The 18,741-nt window shown below is 39.6% G+C and overlaps 1 protein-coding gene across 10 annotated transcripts in view; it reads left to right on the top strand.

Moving 5' to 3' along the window:
• The window catches only part of neo1 (neogenin 1), a 216,781-nt gene extending 201,996 nt beyond the window's left edge, over window positions 1-14,785 (top strand). For 3 of the 10 annotated variants that reach the window (XM_011487714.3, XM_011487703.3, XM_011487690.3), the window contains exons 18-29: window positions 1,603-1,741; window positions 3,618-3,725; window positions 5,110-5,304; window positions 6,507-6,539; window positions 6,732-6,794; window positions 7,534-7,660; window positions 7,771-8,015; window positions 8,896-8,988; window positions 9,211-9,381; window positions 10,943-11,230; window positions 11,406-11,545; window positions 12,604-14,785. In XM_011487714.3, the coding sequence (XP_011486016.2) occupies window positions 1,603-1,741; window positions 3,618-3,725; window positions 5,110-5,304; window positions 6,507-6,539; window positions 6,732-6,794; window positions 7,534-7,660; window positions 7,771-8,015; window positions 8,896-8,988; window positions 9,211-9,381; window positions 10,943-11,230; window positions 11,406-11,545; window positions 12,604-12,756 (1,755 nt within the window). In that variant the 3' untranslated portion in view covers window positions 12,757-14,785. Of the gene's footprint in view, window positions 1-1,602; window positions 1,742-3,617; window positions 3,726-5,109; window positions 5,305-6,506; window positions 6,540-6,731; window positions 6,795-7,533; window positions 7,661-7,770; window positions 8,016-8,895; window positions 8,989-9,210; window positions 9,382-10,942; window positions 11,231-11,405; window positions 11,546-12,477 lie in introns of all 10 variants that reach the window. The other 7 variants (XM_011487724.3, XM_011487710.3, XM_011487716.3 and 4 more) reach the window with 6 other exon arrangements.
• The last annotated feature ends 3,956 nt before the right edge of the window (window positions 14,786-18,741 follow it).

Raw genomic sequence — 18,741 nt, 5'->3', positions numbered from 1 at the left:
CTGGGAAATATCAGTTTCCACATCTCAGGATTTTAAAGACAAGGCCACTATCACTGCATTCCAAATACAGGAGGGTTTAGATGCTATTTCATTCTGATTCAGTTCCAAAAAAAAAATTTAAAAAAATATGGCATTTTCACTGCATATTTATTTTCTAATGCAAGTAGACCTTGGGCTAAATTCAATTTGGATAAAGATCAGGTGGAAAATCATTTCAAATTAATGGGGCCTATGCCATGATTTTTTTAAGCTTTTCAGAGTAAACTTTATATATATATATATACGATATATATGATAATATATATATCATAATATGTATAAATAACGTTTGTATATATTAATATATATTAATATATATATATATATATATATATATATAAAATCGTTCTTAATGTGTCATATATTAAGAACGATTTTTAATGAGTACATAAGCTATTTTCGCAGTTCAGTTTCTTACCCAGATGTAAAACGACTCCATCTCTGAGGCACCGCCTTTAGTTCTTTGTGGGCGCCGCCCATTTCACGCAAACCTAGAGCCGCCCTCTGCAGCGTGTATGCGTTTCACTCACGATAACAAACAACATCTGAACTTTTGCAAAGATGGATGTGCATATAGTGCATATAAAAGGAAAGCATTTTTGCGTGAGTGGATCAAAGATTTAGTAAAAAAAGTAAGCATCTTCAGAAGAACTTTGCATATGAAAAAGTAACTGGATAAATATACAGTATAAAAGAAAGTGAAACTTAAAGATCCCTATATATCACTATAAACAAAATACCAAACCACTGAAACACTGAGGACAATCGTGTCATCAGGCTTGAAAAGTATAAACACCACTTAGAAGTTTGTTGCAATTATGCCGAGTGAAACCAGCCAATCATAGTATGAACTAGACCACACGATTGTGGTATAGGGACGACATACGATTGATGCAATGGCCGCTAGCAGGGAAGTATAAACCAGGCTTTTTTTTTTGTGATTCGTATCAAGAGGTATTGCAACTTAAGGGTTTCTTTATTTATGCTGAATAGTATAGAATTTTTACATTTATCATGACATCAGCGTGTGCAGTGCAGCAACAAATCACTACAAAACACTGCTTACAATGCTATACATGGTTTTACTATTAAATTGCATTCTACGCACCTTCTGCAAGTTTACACATGCACCTCAATATTATAGATAAAAGGCAAACTGTTTTTTCTGTAACTTGTTAAATAAAAAATATACATAATGTGAAAAAAACTCATTATACATACCCAAGTGTATTTAAAGTCTCTATTAATTTTGATGGTTATACCTAACAGCAGACAAAAACCCCATTTTCATTATTTCAAAAAATGAGATATTTGTTATAGACTTTTAGAGATTTGTGATGCTGCACTGCAATTTGATCCTTACTTAAAAAAAGACATGAGAAATTAATTAATTATTTTAACATTTATTCGCTTATTTAGGAATGCATCAACAAACTGTGACTCATGTTGGCAGCTTTTTCCTTTTTTCACAAAACTCTCTTTTAATTTGAAAAAAAACATATTTTTATATTTTCACCAACAACTCTGTGTGCTGACCCCTTGTTTGTACCCGTCTCCCACCAGATGGCCAACACCTCCAGCCTGAGCCACATAGTGACAGGTCTGAAGCCCAACACTCTGTACGAGTTCTCCGTCATGTTGACGAAAGGCCGGCGCGCCAGCACCTGGAGCATGACCGCCCAGGGCACCACCTTCGAGTCCAGTAGGAGGACCGCAGCCGTTCAAAAACACTCACCTCCATAAAACAACACAAACGAGCAGGCCCACAAACCACCAGCTCCATTAATGACTGAGCTCTGACAGCACACATTTTGTATGTGGGGGGGGGGTCACAGACTGGACAGTAGAAGTCATTATATAAATGAGAAGTGTCTGTGAATGTAGTGACTACCATCCTTTCTTCTTAAAGGCCATATCACACAGCCACTACAAACATTTTGCACATTTTCCACATATGAAAATTCCTGATATACGTAGTTCATAAGTGTTCATTCGTCAATGTACTACGATGTCCGTCCAGGGTTTCGGCCGACATGTCTTTACGTGAATTTGGTTTTGAGTTGTTCAAAGTTTTTGGTCAGTTGAGAATTACGTAGTTTACGCATATTTTACATAGTTTAAACGCAATTATTACTCAATCTTTTGCAGCTGTGTGCGATTTCTGTGAAATGCTTACACAAATTTGTGGCTTTCCATGACCGTTCCACTTATGTCTAACAGACTTTTCACGCATGTACCAATTCAATTCAATCCAGTTTTATTTATATAGCTCAATTTTACAACACAGTTGTCTCAGTGGGCTTCACTAATTTTACAAAACAAAAAATCTGTTATAAAATACAATAGCTGATTGCTAAAATGAACTAAACAGACTAAGCTAAACTGGGCACCCCTGCCTAAGACTATCCTTCTCGGTAAGGAAAAACCCCTAAAAAAAATGGATTCCAGGAATAAAAAAAGAAGAAACCTCAGGAATGTCCACATGAAGGAGGGATCCTCTCCCAGGACAGAGAGGGAGTTGCAAAAAGGGACAACAATATATAACTTTTACATCATATATACAGCGCGCATATTACATTCAAATTACAATATTGACGCACAAGTCACTAATGGATTGCACAAATGATGCATGTGTTTTTTGCGTTTATTTGTACTTCTTCCGTAGTTTTAACATGGTTTATTGGTGATACATCTGTTAAAATTTCCCGTAAAGACCACAACTTTTCTCGCTTTTTCCACAAATATTTACATATGAGTTTTCATCCATGCAATATTCGCAAAATATACATGTGGCTGAGTGACACGGCCCTTAGGTCTGTGTAAGCTAGCGGGAGTGCTTGTAAACAGAGACCTCTCAGCAACGCAGAGGAAAAGAGGGGCGGAGATACTTTGTGGCAACAGTCCCGCCCACAGCTCTGAGGCGAATTTCTAATGAACTGCTAGCGCTCCACAGAAACTATTTCCTAGAAAAGAACACAGGTTATTTGGTTTTGGATAAAAACAGCAGTATCATAATATAAATGATAATCTGAGTGTGTCTTTATGCTTCATCTTTGTTGAATGAATTTAGCTTGACTAATGGTTTCAGACATGTTGACTTTGTTAGAACTTGATGTTTCTAACAGAAAAGCATTTTCTGATATGTTGAAGTTTCTCCTTATTACTCCAAGTGTCCTACATAGATTGTTTGTTGTGATGACCCCTAAAGGGAGCAGCTCACAACCAAGACGACTTTTCATGTATTAAATCATACATTTGTAAACTAAGACCTGTCAGTGTCCAGACTTCTTTGCTGAGCTTTAATAATCTGTTGGTTTAATGAAATATTTACATTAAACTCTCATTATCTTCAATCTGTGCACCAGAGGGTGAGGACTGATTACACTGTTAGGGAGACCTGATCTTTTTTTGTAAGCTTTTTGATTCAGCCAGGAGCTGTCATACAATGTCATCCACACAGTCCTGTGTACTGCACAGCCACCACGATTGTCCGTGTCTACTTCACACAAAACACCAACATTTCTATTCTGTTCATTTCTTCATTTGCAACACCTGCTGTCCTTTGTTCCCCTCCACAGTTCCCAGCTCTCCTCCAAAAGATGTGACCGTGGTGAGCAAAGAGAACAAGCCTCGTACCATCATTGTCAACTGGCAGCCGCCTTCTGAAGCCAATGGAAAAATCACAGGTGAGCCTCAAATTTCCTGGGATTTATCATCAAGACTTAAAGAAGCCTTCAAAGCAAAAACCAGGAAACTCCCCTGTGGTATCTAAGCTGAGAGAAGAAATTTGCTCCAGGAGTTCAGGCGTAAACTTTTTCTATAAAATAACATGAGATAGACAAAATCCGTAAAATTGACATCTTTATTTTTCCAGTAGTTATGGATGTTTTAAGGCTGTAAAACCCCTCACTACACACTTTATACACTTTTCTCAGACAGACATCAACATGTCTGTCATGTCATCCAGTATTGTAGAATAAAAACAAATATCTTATTGTTATATATGTCGATGTGGCAAACTCCGTGTATTCTGTAATATTCGGGACTATTGTACTAGATAAACAATTTTTAAAAAACAACAAGAAGGGATAAAAATGTATGTAGTTTTATTTTCTAACTCCTTTCCAGTGTGGCACCTGGGGATTTCCGTCCATGAAAGTTTTGAAATAAACCAAAGGTGAATTCATGCCTCTCATATAGGCTTAAGCCTGATTTGCAGCGGTCCGTCTGCAGTGCATCTCCGTTGCATTGACACCAACAATACGTTTAGTAATCAATCGGAATGTTTACATCGCCTCCCTCATGTCTGCGTCTGACGTCAATCCCTACACAAGCTTTACGCTGGAATCCTATTTTCAGTCCATTGACGCATTGATTTTGTGTCAAAAAGCCACAGTAACAGGTAACAGGAATGAGTTTCAACATCACAAAAATTCTGTTTAACTTTCAAAATAAAAATGTATATAGTTTCATTTTATACCTAAGGTGACGTGCCGAAGCTATAACACAGGTGAACACACCGGATAACATCTGCAACTTGTTCGCCGATAACAAGTTGTGGTATCTGTACAAAAACATGACCTCATTCATGACACAAAACATGCATTTTGCAAGGATTCAGTGAGGAAGGAGAGGACATGATTGGCAAAGTTTTGAATGTTGATAAGCTTCACAAGCGAAGACAGGGGGAGGAACTACTCGACACACGTGTGGCAGGACCAACCACTCTTCAGGAAGAAAGGGGGGGGGGGGTACGACCTGGAGATGCAACAGAGATGATGTAAACCAACTGACGGTCCTGAGATGGACTCCCCTCGCAGCCCAAACAGAAACTATGAGTTTCAGATTCGACATTCCTGTTTATGAGTCCCTCAGGTCTGGCTCCAAGGTCAGACACAGGTATTCCAGTTTGAGGGAGATGCTGGATCTTTGTTGCCTCTTTAATAATAATGCTTTGGGTTTTGGTAGTTTTGGAATTTGGCACTTGGTGTACACTAACAACGGAAGAAACCACAGTGATTTTGCATTCTGAACCGACATGATTGTCATTTTTATCTCTTTTTTTTCTAGGATATATCATTTACTATAGTACAGATGTAAATGCTGAGGTCCACGACTGGGTTATTGAACCAGTGGTGGGGAACCGCCTCACACACCAGATCCAGGAGTTGACTCTGGACACCACCTATTACTTCAAGATCCAGGCCCGGAACTCAAAAGGCATGGGCCCCATGTCCGACGCCGTACTTTTCCGCACTCCAAAGAGTAAGTAATGGTGCCTAACTGTGAAGGGAAAGAAATCACATATTCTGACAAAGCCAAAGAAATCAAGCACAGAAATACCTTTATTTAGTTTCCCTTTGCTGTATTTTAGTTTCTTTCAGTTTTGAGTTGGACTTGGTAAATCAACACATGTAGCTTTTTTATTTTGCATTTGAAAAGAACATTTGCCCTCCCTCAGCAGTTCTGCCTGAACCTGCGTTCCTGGTGCCAGGAAGGATAAACAGCTAAAGTTGATTATCTTACATTTTAAGAGTGCTTTGGTCTACAGAAAAGTTCAAGTTTTATTATAGTGGCTGAACCAAAAACCATGAACTTTCCACCCCCATGCTTGATCACTAAAGTCGGTGCTATGTGTCAAACACAACTGCTTTGACTCCCCTCTGTTAAAAATGTGAGTTGTCTTCATTTGCTGTTATGTTCCAGTGTTCTAATGAGATCTGTATAACCTCAGTTTGAGGTGAAAGTTTATCATTTTAAATTTACACAAATTACGGTGTAAAAAAGTGAGGAACAGTAGAAAATGTTACATTTTATTTACCTATTTTTAATTTTCTGGACAGGATCACGTCATTTGTGTCGTCCTGATAACAAACTTTTGATTAAAAGAGGCATGTAATTCTTTTTTACACTTAATTATAAAGTTTTATCTCTGGAAAACGGCTGTTACTATATCTAGAATCCATATCAGAGATGATCATTCAAATATTGCAGCTTTTTAAAGCACAGATTTTCCCAAATAAGTTTTATTCGTCATAACTTCCTTCAGTGATGTATCTCTTTGAGATGGGACAAAAAAAATGATTGGTTTTGAGCAACCGAATTACATTAATTCATGCAGTTTTGGTTTAAATGTAAATAAAAAATTTCCCGTTTTGTCACAGTTTACTGGATAAAATGATTTATATTTATTGTTGGGGACTTATCCTTTTTGTACTGACGCTTTGCTCTTATTAATGGCTTGGCTGTGTCTGCAGTATATTCTGTCTAAAAGCTGCTTAGTTTTTTGCTGTTTTTCCTTTTCTTTTGCCCCTCTTGCTACTCACAACCCCCATTGGTCTTTTGATTTCGCTGTCCTTTGCTGCTATTTTCAGCTAACCGGTTTCCTTTTTTTTCCATTTGTTTGTGTTTTTTTTCTTTTTGCTCTCTATTGTCTCTTTCTTCCTGCTCTCCTTTGGCCTGTTAAGCTGAGTCCACTGACAAAATGGCTAATGACCAAGGTAAACGCCCTCTTCATACTTTGTCACTGCTGACCGCACCTCATATTCCTTTTCTGAAGGAGCTCCATCTTCCGGGCTGAGGACAAGTTGCATTGCATGATTTAAGAAGTTGTTTGCACATACTTATTTTTTTTATTGTTTGGTTTATCTGAAGGAGTCTGTTGAAAATAAAATGTTCTCCTCTTGAATCAGCCTCAAATCTACCACCAAAGCCGTCAGGCAGCCATCCCCAACCAGATCCTGGAACTCCACTGGGTAAGTGTCCTCTGCCTTCTGCTCCATCATACAGAGCAACAACTAAAACCAACATCCTATATATATATTCATATGTGTTCTTTAACCCAGACCAGAAATGTCCAAATTATATTTTAAGTGGGAAATATTAATGTCAAATCCATTTTAATCCGGTTTTAAAACTAGGAAAACCTGTCTGGAGCAAGACAGATTTTCAACAAAACCATTATTACAGCTCTGATAGTAAAACAAAGAAATACAAATGAATAAGATTGTGCAGAGTGAGTGCAAAATATTTTCAATAAAAAAGTTCAAACAACTTCTTTAAAATTTTGTTCTGCTTTCAAATTTGGATCTGTGGACCAAAAACCTGCAAATACTAAAGTTGGAGTAGGTCACACATATTGCTCACACACACTTTTGCACCACGGGGCGGCCATGGTGCAAAGGTAGAGCAGTCGACCTCTGAGCGGGAGATTGCAGGTTCAGACCTGCCTTGTGTCCTTGGGACACTGAACCTCACATTGCCTCTGGTGGTTAAAGGTTGGCGCCAGTGTTCAGCAGCGGAGCCGCCGTCAGTGTGTGACTGTGTATAGCAAAGTAGTAAAGTGCTATAAAAGTAGTCTATAACTTCAGCCTCAGACAGGGCGGTATGTTAAAATATTGTCTGACATCTGACATCAAACTGTTGGGGACCACAGCTTTCAATTACTAGTCTTTGTAAATACTTTTTGTCTAATCCAGTTTGTTTTTCTATTAGGTGTTGGAAGTGGTGAAAATCACATCCTGGTTATCGTCATTGTCGTATCAGTCGGAGTCTTCATCATCGTGGTGGTGGTCGTGGTAGCTTTCCTGTGCACTCGTCGCACCACGTCCCACCAGAAGAAGTAAGGCATTCACCCAACCGTGTTTTTGCTGCTTGTTTTATGCTAAACGTGACTCAGCCACAGGTTGAGGTGAACTCACTGTTGACCCGTTGGCTTCGTGCTCCCTGCAGGAAACGAGCGGCCTCAAAGTCCACGAATGGCTCCCACAAGTACAAGGGAAACTCCAAGGACCTGAAGCCGCCTGATCTTTGGATTCACCACGAGAGGCTGGAACTGAAACCCACGGACAAGTCGCCAGACCCCAACCCGGTCATGACCGAGACGCCCATCCCCCGCACCTCCCAGGACATCACACCGGCTGACAGCAGCCTTGAGAGTAACCCCCACCTGCAGCAGAGGCGCAACTCCTACCGTGGTCAGTCTCTTGTTTTGGAAGTGAGCGTGCATGGCAGGCAGGAAATAGCATTTTGAGGGATTGTTCAAAGAAAGATAGGATTATGCTGGCAGGAAATGAGACTCATACAAGTCTGTTTCTGTCTGGAAGAGTCCTGGAGAGATTTTCACAATGTGTCTTTGTGTTACTACGTTTGAACTTCATGCAGATCATTCCATGCTTTTCATACATGGTGTACAACGCTCATTACATGTCATAATACTGGGAACACAAATGCTTCTTGATGAAGCATCTGTGACATTTGGAAACAATAACGAGAAGATCATAATGGATCAGTCAGAACCATTGACTTTATATGTGAACTAGACCGAGTGAGTGTGATGTCACCCATAGAAAATGACTTCCTCCCGTTCCAACCTAATGAAGTCAATACCGTCGCCATTTCTTCACCTTACAGACGTCGCCATGTTTAAACGAGAAAAAAAAAACGTCAGTAAGGAGTGATTGGTCTGAGTCAATAGTTCTTTGGCAACCATTCTAGCCAATCAGGAGTGAGCTTGTTGGAAGGGCACACCCCTACCATTTGAAAGAGTACTTGGGAGAATCTGTCGATCAATCACTTAGAATGATTGATGTGAGATCACATGCCTTTATTGAGGCATCTGATTGGCCCGTGTATAACTTGAACAATTTGCTCTACAGAAAAAATCATGAAAAATATGGATTATCAAGAACATGTTAAAAATGAGTATTAGCTGTTTGTTTCTCAATAGAACTCCGTGGGACCAGCGGATACTTCCTGTTTTTGACCTCACTCGGTCCAGTTCTCATATACAGTTAAGGGTCAGAACTGTTAAGTAGCAACCATCTCTGATTGGCTGGTTTCCACCAATCCTTTTAGGCCACGAGTCAGAGGACAGCATGTCTACTCTAGCAGGCCGACGAGGGATGAGGCCTAAAATGATGATGCCCTTTGATGCGCAGCCTCCTCAACGTAAGTGTGTGTGGTGTAAACTTAGAGCACAGAAATCCATTTCATGCTTTTCATAAAACGCTCAATTCTGTCTTTGTTTCATGAATTTGACATAAAACTTCACTGTTTTTTTGTGAGAAAGTTCTTTAGAAGAGAAGCGTCTGCGTCGTCATGGTTTTTCTGCAGCTGGTTAAACATCTCATCCTTGTTTGTTTGTGTATCCGTGTCCATTTCCATTCACAGCTGTGATTAGTGCTCATCCTATCCATTCGCTTGATAACCATCATCACCATTATCACATGGGCAGCCTGGCATCACCAACACGCAGCTACCTCTATCATCCGGGCAGTGGGCACTCACGCTCACACACCTGCGCTACCCCCAGCTCCCATTTAGACAGGGTGGACTCTACAGGTGAGATGGTGCCCCCTGCTGGACAAAGGAGAGAAATCTGCAAAAGAGACGCAGAGAGCACTGAGGTTTTATGGAGAAGCTGACATGAAAACATTAGATATTTGCTTATGTGTAAATGCACACATAGAAAGCGGGTTTAAGTATCTAAGTTTTTATTGTTAACAAAAAATGAAATGTGTTCTAAAACTTTTACATATTTAAATAAAAAATATATAAATTTACCAAAAATCTTACATTTATTTACCACAAATGGGTTGCAATAAACACATCTGCAATGCATAACAAAAGACATTTTCATTCATAGTATATGCAACTGATACAGTTGCAATACAGTTTATTATTAATATTATAACTAAAATAGGTCATTATCATTAATAATCCAAGTACTGCAGCTTATTGCACGACTGATGCCTCGTCTGTGTTCATCAGACAGTCCATACAAACATTTTTGTGTAGAGAGAGATTTTTCTGATTGATCTAAAAAGCATCTTAAAAGCTAAACTTCAGCATAATTCTATTAAAAAAAAGGCTTTTCAAAATTGCACCATGTTCATTCAGAAAAACGTTTTCAGTATTTTCCAATTCTGTCACTCATTTGTGAAGTGTGTACTCATTTACAACTATTTTGAGATGGATTTATCTGACTGGAATTTGTTTTTGCGATATTTACAAAGGATCCCTCAGATATTTTCACTCTCATTTGTGACATAGTGATCTGTGCTGTCAAAGGTTTTTATTTTAACTCGCGATTTTCCCCAATACCTTTGCAACTAGTACTTTACCATAAACATCTTTTCTTTTTTCTTTTTTTGTGGTGTAGAAAAGCTAAAGTACGGGTGTTATTTTGTTTTTATTAAATGACCTTTTTGAAGTTACACCATCAGAATAAAAGCGCTTATTTCATGTTTGATATTTAGTCCTATAGACAGACAGACAGATACTTTTTTTAAGCTTTTTAAGGACATAGTTTCTGTAGAGCGGCAATCGTTAATTAGTAATTCCCCTCTGAATTGTTGGTGGGACTGTTGGCTCGAAGCAGGAGCAAGCCCCCCACCACTTCCCATCACCCATCTGTTTTCACACTCCCCCACTGGCTTACAGACCCTCACACCCACAACCCAACATGAATGTATTAACTGTTCGGCTATCAAGCCATACAGTTTGGAATAGTTTCCCATTTTTAGGCTCCCCTAATGTTAGCGTGGGGCTGTAGGAGCTGTAGGAGGAGAGAGTTTTAACAAAGGGATGATGGGAAATGACCGCAGGCTTAAAGTTGTAGTTCTAAAAATAAAGGTTTTTTGATCAGAATTAATAGACCACTGGGAACGCTTTTAAAATACATCAAAGGATGATTTGAGTGGATTTTTGAAGTTAAACATTAACACAAATAAATTGTTGGATTAAAGATGACCTCAATGGTCAGTCACCAGGTTTTTCTTTCGATTTATTTGACTAAATCTTGACTGAGCATTTCCAAATCAGAAAGTTCTGTAGGATGAAATCAATAGTAAGTGGTGTTATATCCTGTAAACTCAACAATCCTGTGTCTTCTCTTCTCCAGAGTCGGTGAGGAACACCCCCAGCACAGAGCCCCTACCGCCCGCCACTGCCTCCTCTCAGGTCTCCTGCCCCTCTGAGATCCTGGCTGACCCCGAGGGCAGCTACCACGGCTCCTCCACCACAGACGAGGAGCCCAGCTACTCCAGCAACCTGCCCCCGCACCGCTTGGCCCACCCGCACGCTCACGCCCACCCACTCAAGAGCTTCGCTGTGCCTGCAATCCCGGTCTCCAGCCATCCATCCTACGAGTCTCCTGCTCTGCCGAGCACGCCCCTGCTCGCCCAGACCGGTGAGCTCCTTCAAAAGCTTCAGTAGGACCCTGCTGCAGTGCAGCACGACCATCCAAAACACAATAACAAACCGCAGTTTGACCCAAAGCTAACCTAAAGAATTTAGCCAAAATGAAAAGATTTGAATGATCATCCACTTACTGAAGACTTCCTGTCTGCATTTTTCTCCCTCAGGGCCTCCCACTCACCCCCATGTGGTGAAAACAGCTTCCATCGGAACACTAGGTAGGACACGAACGCCTATGATAGTCACCGTCCCCAACGCACCTCCTGAAGTGCCAGAAACCAGCAAGATGCTTGAGGATGTAGACAGCGTGAGTATAGCGCCCCACGCTGACAAAAGCACTAAAACACGCTTTTTTGGTTGGTTTGTTTTGTTTTCCTGACAGTAAATTTTGCCGTAAAGTTTTCCAGTTCACATCACACGTCCAAATTCATGTCAGGTTTTTTTTTTTTTTTCGAGGACTGGATTATACTTTTGTGCTACGTTCACACCAGGCTTGTTCAAGCGACCACTTTGGATAAAGAGTCTGTGTAAACCTGCGTTTGGGCTTCAAAACTCTTGCGGTTTCGTATCTCTACGACAGTTTTTAAGTCAATTTCTGGGCTCTACGTACAAAACGCGCCGCCATTGAAGTTGAACGTTGACTAATCAAGGACTCAGATTTGATATTGGCGTATGGGAAGCGTTTTTTCTTTTCAATTCGCAGAAAAACCAACAGTTTGAAAATTGACCATGAAGGAGAAATTAATAATTCAAGTTTGTGTCCCACTGGAATTATACGGAATAGAGCTGTGAAAGAAAAATCCTTGAAAAAGATTCACGAGATTTGACAACCGCGCTTTGACATTTCATGCCAAGCTTTTTCCAACTGTAGGTACATTCGCTTTTAGCGACAGTCAAGTGTGAACACCAGACGCTGAAATCACTTTCAAAAATGCCAGTTTGGTGCATTCTTGAACGTGCATCACGTGCCCAATGTAACAGTAGCATGACACTCAGCTGAACTTGTTGTAATCACATTTTCTGTTTGTTCTTTCTCTCCTTTTATTCTTTCCAACTTCATTCTCACCATTTTTCCGTGTCATTGTCGGCTGCTTCTTTTTTTTTGTGTAATTTTTGACGAATTGTTTTGAACCCATAACTGGAATGACGTTGAATGGCTGTTGATGACTCCCCTTTTTGTTTGGTTTTTGGGTTAATGCTTTGGTCTGCTGCTTCGTTGTTGTTCCCATAATGCTTCAGTTTCATTGACCAATCCCTGAGCTCGCTTCACCCCCACTCATGAAACTCCCCCTGTGAAGGAATCCCTTACTGACCCTCTCCTTCCTTTCCTCCTCTCCTTTCCTCTCCTGCCTTCCTTCCTTCCAGGTGCTTGCTTCCCTCCCCCCATGCCCCTCGCCTGCCCCCCGCAGTAACCCTGTTCCTCTCCCTCAGAGCTACGAGCCCGATGAGCTCACAGAGGAAATGGCTCACCTCGAAGGCCTGATGAAGGACCTGAACGCCATCACCACAGCCCCATGATCTCTGATGCAACGTGCAGGCTCAGACACACCTTCTCTGCCAGTCTCACACACACACACACACTCACACACACACACATACACAACTAAACCTTGCAGAGCCAGAGGCCAGTGGACTCCGAAACCGCTTGTTGCGCTCGTGGAAGCTCTCGCGTCCCCACTGCAGACAAAAGAAGCAAACCTCCAGACTGAAACTTTTGATTTCAACCCAACCCTTGCTCAGTCTCAGGAAGGAGATTGCCATGAGAGGGAAGGGAAGTGGGAAGCTTTACAGCATATGAAGAAACTTTTACATTTCGGTCGCCTTTAACCGGAAGATTGTGAATTTTTGTTTTTTTCTCAGCAAAAATTTGTACAGTTGGTGTTTGAGCTGAACACTCGCTTAAGACAAATGAGTCGGTGTCCAGACAAGAGGAGGAAGTCCAAAAATTGGCTGGTTTTGATGTTGGTGCTCGAGCAGCACAGTCAACACACAGTGTTTGTTTGATTAGTGTTTCCTTTGTGCATCTTGTGTATCTATCAGGCCATTTCAGTGAAGTGAACATTGGATTTAAGCCCCCCTTTACAATCCTACATTATAATTTTGTTTTTATTTTCGCCTTGTCCTCTTGTGTCATATATTTTGCCATGACTTTATATTGTTTTCTATTGTATTATTTTTTTTACACACATATCCTTATGAACGTGTACATATGTTTTATTTTTTATGCTGCCTCATGATTTTGACACATTTCCCATAGTTCCTTTTATTATTAATATTTTGTTTTTGTGAACGAAAGTGGGATTTCAAAAGAGCTCTGTTTTCATAGCCGCGAGGAGAGAAGCTTGATGCGATTCTAGAGAACATTCTTCTGTGGCATCCTCGTCCTCTTTGTACGCTCTTCAGCCTTTTGTGTATGTTGTGGGAGCTCCAGTTTGAAAGCCTTACCAACGTGTTTGTATGTCGGACCCTGCGCCGTACCGCCACGCTCCACCGTGGCAGCGTCTGCGGCCCCCTTCCCACGCCAGGATACCTTGGACTCAGGACGCCAACCCTTCCCCAACCTTTTCTGAAAGAACAAACAAATCAATCAGTCACAAGTTTTATATATATATAAAAAAAAGTTTGATTGTATATTTGGGAAAAAAATAAACAAATACACAGCATTTGATTGGTTTCAGGTATTTTTTCTGCTGAAAAATGAGGACATTTTGCCCCAGCAGAGCAGTGTTTGCCGTTTTTGTTCTTTTCCTTCAGATTTAGAAACCATAAACGCAAAAACGTTGGCCTTTTGAAGGAGACTCCCAGAATTCCCTTTGGTTTTTACATGAAAGGTTTGGATGAAGAAAAAATCAAGATACTCATTCTGTACACAAAATGTCTGCTGTAAAAAGAAAAATAAAGGTTCATCTGAGAAAATAGTTTTTCATGACCCTTTTACCCAAAGATCTTTGTCTTTAGCAATCATGGTCATTTGCTCCACGTTTGTGAATGCCATGTTTCTCATTAATGTATACATTGTCATGAATGTGAGTACAACTGTGTAAGAGATTTGAACGATGGAGACACACAAGGAAACACTTTTGTGGGGCAGATGAGTAGAATACAAATGGGAGCGAGAGCACCGGACTCCGATCGGGAAACGTCCTTTTCAGTTGTGAACAGTTGAACATTTATTGCACTTTTTCACAGTTTTTGGAAAGTAAATTTCTTACTTATCTCGTGTTTTAAATATCAAAAGCTGTGTGTGTAATGTAGTGTGCTAGGTAAGCAGCAGGCAGCTGGTCTTGTTATAATTGTTTTTATTTTTATTGCTTTGGAGATGATATGAATCCAGCAGCCCGGGTGTTTTACTCTGCAGTTCATGATGACGAATTCTGTTGTTCTGCTTGTTCATGTACAGAGCTTTCTTTGCTTTCTGTAGAAACAAAAACAAAATGTGGCTTTTTAAAAAAAAATGTTGAAAATGTTTTGGGGAAAAAAAGTTTTTTATTGGTGCTCCTATACATTGTGTATACAAACTATCATGAATACTAACAAAGTAAATGTTTCTGCTTGTCTTCTTTTCAAGTATGCTAATGATAGAAATAGCAAGAGGTAAAACCTAATGTCAAATTCACCAAAACACTTGTTTTAGTGAAACACTAAATTCTGTTTTTGCTAAAGTTAATGCAGCTAATTTGCAGTTTGTAGTCAAATTGCCCCCGTACTTAAGTCAGCTCAAAACGGGACTTTCTTTCCTACAAAATATGTCCGTTATAACCAACTTACTCAAAAAATTGACATCTTTCAGGGAAGTTAGTTAAAAAAAAAACGATTGTTTCCCATTGACGACAAAGAAATTTACAGAACATGACCACTTTTTTTTAATTTAACTAAAGGTAATTGAATACAGTTAATTGCTATCATAAACTTTTGTTGCAAAAGCAAAATTATCTTTAAGGCATTTTGACAAAATTATGAAAGTATTGTCAGATGGTTGCTGCAATGGGTTTATTTAACCCTTGTTCTATCCTATGGGGTCAAGATGACCATTGACGTGTTCTCCCTACCATGATAAAGTTGGAGAGGATTTAATGTAATCCACCAGTGAAGATCACAAATCATTGAAGAAAAAAGTTCAGCGTACTGTCTTGTGGGGTCCAGATGACCCAACTCCCAATGTTAAAGTGCCAAGAATAGCACAAGGGTTACACAACCAAAATCCATCCAAATTTTTGAACAAAAAAGTCTTTGCACTCCTGAAACAACTGGTTTCGAGGGTTCAGATTTGAGGAAATCTGTTGATTTTCAGATAACACACAAATTTGATTTGGAAATTTGGAAATGGTCTAAATTAAGTAATCAAAACAAGACAAAAGAAGTGAAACATCAAAAAAAAATATCTATACAGAGATGTCAAACGTAGTCAATATTGATTGGAAAAAAAAAAACGTGCATACATCCACATACCCTTGCATCATTATCATTATAACTACTTGAACTTATAATTACTTTTAATCATAAATACACATATTAGCACTTATGCAGTATAGGATACATTTCAACTATTAGATATTACGTTTTTCAAAAAGAGTCTAATTATTTGCTAGAAAGGGAGTGGGAGGAAGCAAACTTATATATTCCCAGCCCTATTATGCTTTATTTAACGTTTTATTTATTTTGAACATTTTTATCATCTGAAGATGTATTTATAGTTTATCAACACAAGTTCAGATCATTTAAAAAATTATCAAGTTTTATAAGATAAATAAAGTTGAAATACATATTAATTACAGAATTTCTTTTTCAGAAATCATGATTTAACATCACAGATCAAGTATCAAAATTATGTACATGTTGTTTGTCTTTAGAAAAGTCTTGGCCTTCAAGCCAAAAGACCACCTGTTGTTTTATATCATGGACATTATTCCTTTTCAATGCAGCTGTATTGAAAACAGATACACAATCTATCTTTTGGTTTGAGACTATCAGCAAAAATAACACAAATTTGGATATTGAAACTATAATTAAATTAAACAGAAATATTTTCCCATAATCACACAGGCATTTAACCCTTGTGCTATCTTAGATGACCCCACCCTTACATTGACGTGTTCTCCCTACCATGACATAGGTGGATAAAGGTGGAAAGATTTCATGTAATCCATGGACACCAGTGAAGATCACAAATCATTGAAGAAAAAGGTTCAGAGCACTGTCTAGTCTAGTGGGTCTAGATGACCCCACTCCCAATGGTTAAGTGCCTAGGATAGCACAAGGGTTACAGGAATGACAAGAAGGGCAGAACAGCATTGGCGGAAAACAAAACTCACAGTACATCACCAAATTTTTAGAAACACACTAATGCATTACAATAACTCCAGTAAAAAGGCAAGACAAGGCTGTTTCTCAAAGTTCATTGCAGAAAATCAGTCAAAGCCAAAAAAACCTCTTTGCCACAATTGACAAAATAATAAAACCAATCTCTGGCCCACCCTCCGCCTTTAGCAGTAAAACCTGTGAGGAGTTTGCAGTCCACTTTACCACTAAGATAGATGACATTAGATCATCTATCTTACTGTGGAGGGATCAACAATCCCTTGTTGACCTTTCCACTGCCTGTCCTATCAATGAGAGAACACTCAATATTTTTGTCGAGCATGTCCCAAATGAATACCAAAACTTGTTCTCTTGATCCCATCCCCACTTCACTTTTTAAGTCAGTTTTCACATCCTGTGAGGAAGGGCTACTAAACATCTTGAACTGCTCTCTTCAGACTGGAGTCTTCCCTGCATCCCTAAAGACTGCTCTGATGAGACCCATTCTGAAGAAGAGTTGTTTAGATGTGTCCAATTTAAAAAACTACCGGCCGGTATCCAACCTGTCATTTTTAAGCAAAATTTTAGAAAAGCTTGTTTTTACTCAACTGAATGATTTTATTAATGAAAATAACATTTGAGAAAAGTTTCAGTCTGGTTTTAGACCTCACCACTCAACAGAGATGGCACTTGTCAGGGTCTTAAATGATCTCAGGTCCAATGCTGACATGAAGAAAGAATCTGTTTTAGTCTTACTGGACCTGAGTGCAGCCTTTGACACAGTTAATCACTCTATCCTTTTAAACCGACTTCACAACAAGTTTGGAATTACTGGGACAGCTTGTAATTGGTTTAAATCCTAACTCACAGATAGAGATTTTATTTATAATTTAAATTATTTTTCATCTGAAAGGAACAAACTGACATGTGGGGTGCCTCAAGGCTCCATCCTGGGTCCTACACTTTTTAATCTTTACATGCTTCCGCTTGGTGATGGAGACACGGCATTAACTTTCATAGCTATGCTGATGACACTCAACTGTATATAGCTGTGTCTCCTGATGACACTGGACCCGTGGACAGCCTTTTAACCCTTGTGCTTTCCTAGGCACTTTAACATTGGGAGTTGGGTCATCTAGACCCACTAGACAGTGTTCTGAACCTTTTTTCTTCAATGATTTGTGATCTTCACTGGTGTCCATGGATTACATGAAATCTTTCCACCTTTATCCACCTTTGTCATGGTAGGGAGAACACGTCAATGTAAGGGTGGGGTCATCTAAGACAGCACAAGGGTTACATTGTATTTTAGATATTAAAATATGGATGGGAGAGAACTTTTTGCAGCTCAACCAATGCAAAACTGAAGTCTTGGTAATCGGTTCTGAAGCTGAGAGAGATGACGTCCAATTTTATCTGTCAACCAAATTTATGACCATGTGTGATAGAGTAAGGAACCTTGGTGTGATTCTAGATGCAGATCTGAGCTTTGACCAACATGTGAACCAAGTAACTAAAACTGAATTTTACCATCTGAGGAATATCGCCCGAGTGAGACCCTTTCTCTTTAGAGCCAGTGCTGAAATCTTAATTCATGCTTTTAGTATATCAAGATTAGATTACTGTAGTGCCCTCCTTTCTGGGGTAAAGAAAACCCCTCTTAATCGCCTGCAGCTAGTCCAGAACTCTGCTGCTCGCCTTTTGACGAGAACCAGTAAGAAGGAGCACATTACACCAATCTGAAAAACCTCTGCACTGGCTCCCTGTCAGCTTCAGGATTGATTTTAAGATTCTTGTAACCCTTGTGCTATCCTAGGCACTTTAACATTGGGAGTTGGGTCATGTAGACCCACTAGACAGTGCGCTTAACCTTATTTCTTCAATGATTTTGATCTTCACTGGTGTCCATGGATTACATGAAATCCTCTTCACCTGTATCCACCTTTGTCATGGTAGGGAGAACACGTCAAAGTAAGGGTGGGGTCATCTAAGATAGCACAAGGGTTAATAGTTTACAAGAATGTTCATGGTATTGGTCCTTCTTTTACATCAGATTTGCTTTTAACTTATGAACCACCTAGAGCCCTTAGATCATCAGGTGCAGGCCTGCTAAAGGTCCCCTAGGGTCAGGACAAAAAACCACGGCGAGGCCTCATTTACATACTACGGGCCTGGTTTGTGGAACAGCCTGCCTGATGATGTGAG

This window comes from Oryzias latipes, chromosome 3, assembly GCF_002234675.1.
Source record: "Oryzias latipes chromosome 3, ASM223467v1".
Classification (NCBI taxonomy): Eukaryota; Metazoa; Chordata; class Actinopteri; order Beloniformes; family Adrianichthyidae; genus Oryzias; species Oryzias latipes.
Note: the sequence above shows the minus strand (reverse complement) of the source record. Positions and strands in the feature narration are given on the sequence as shown.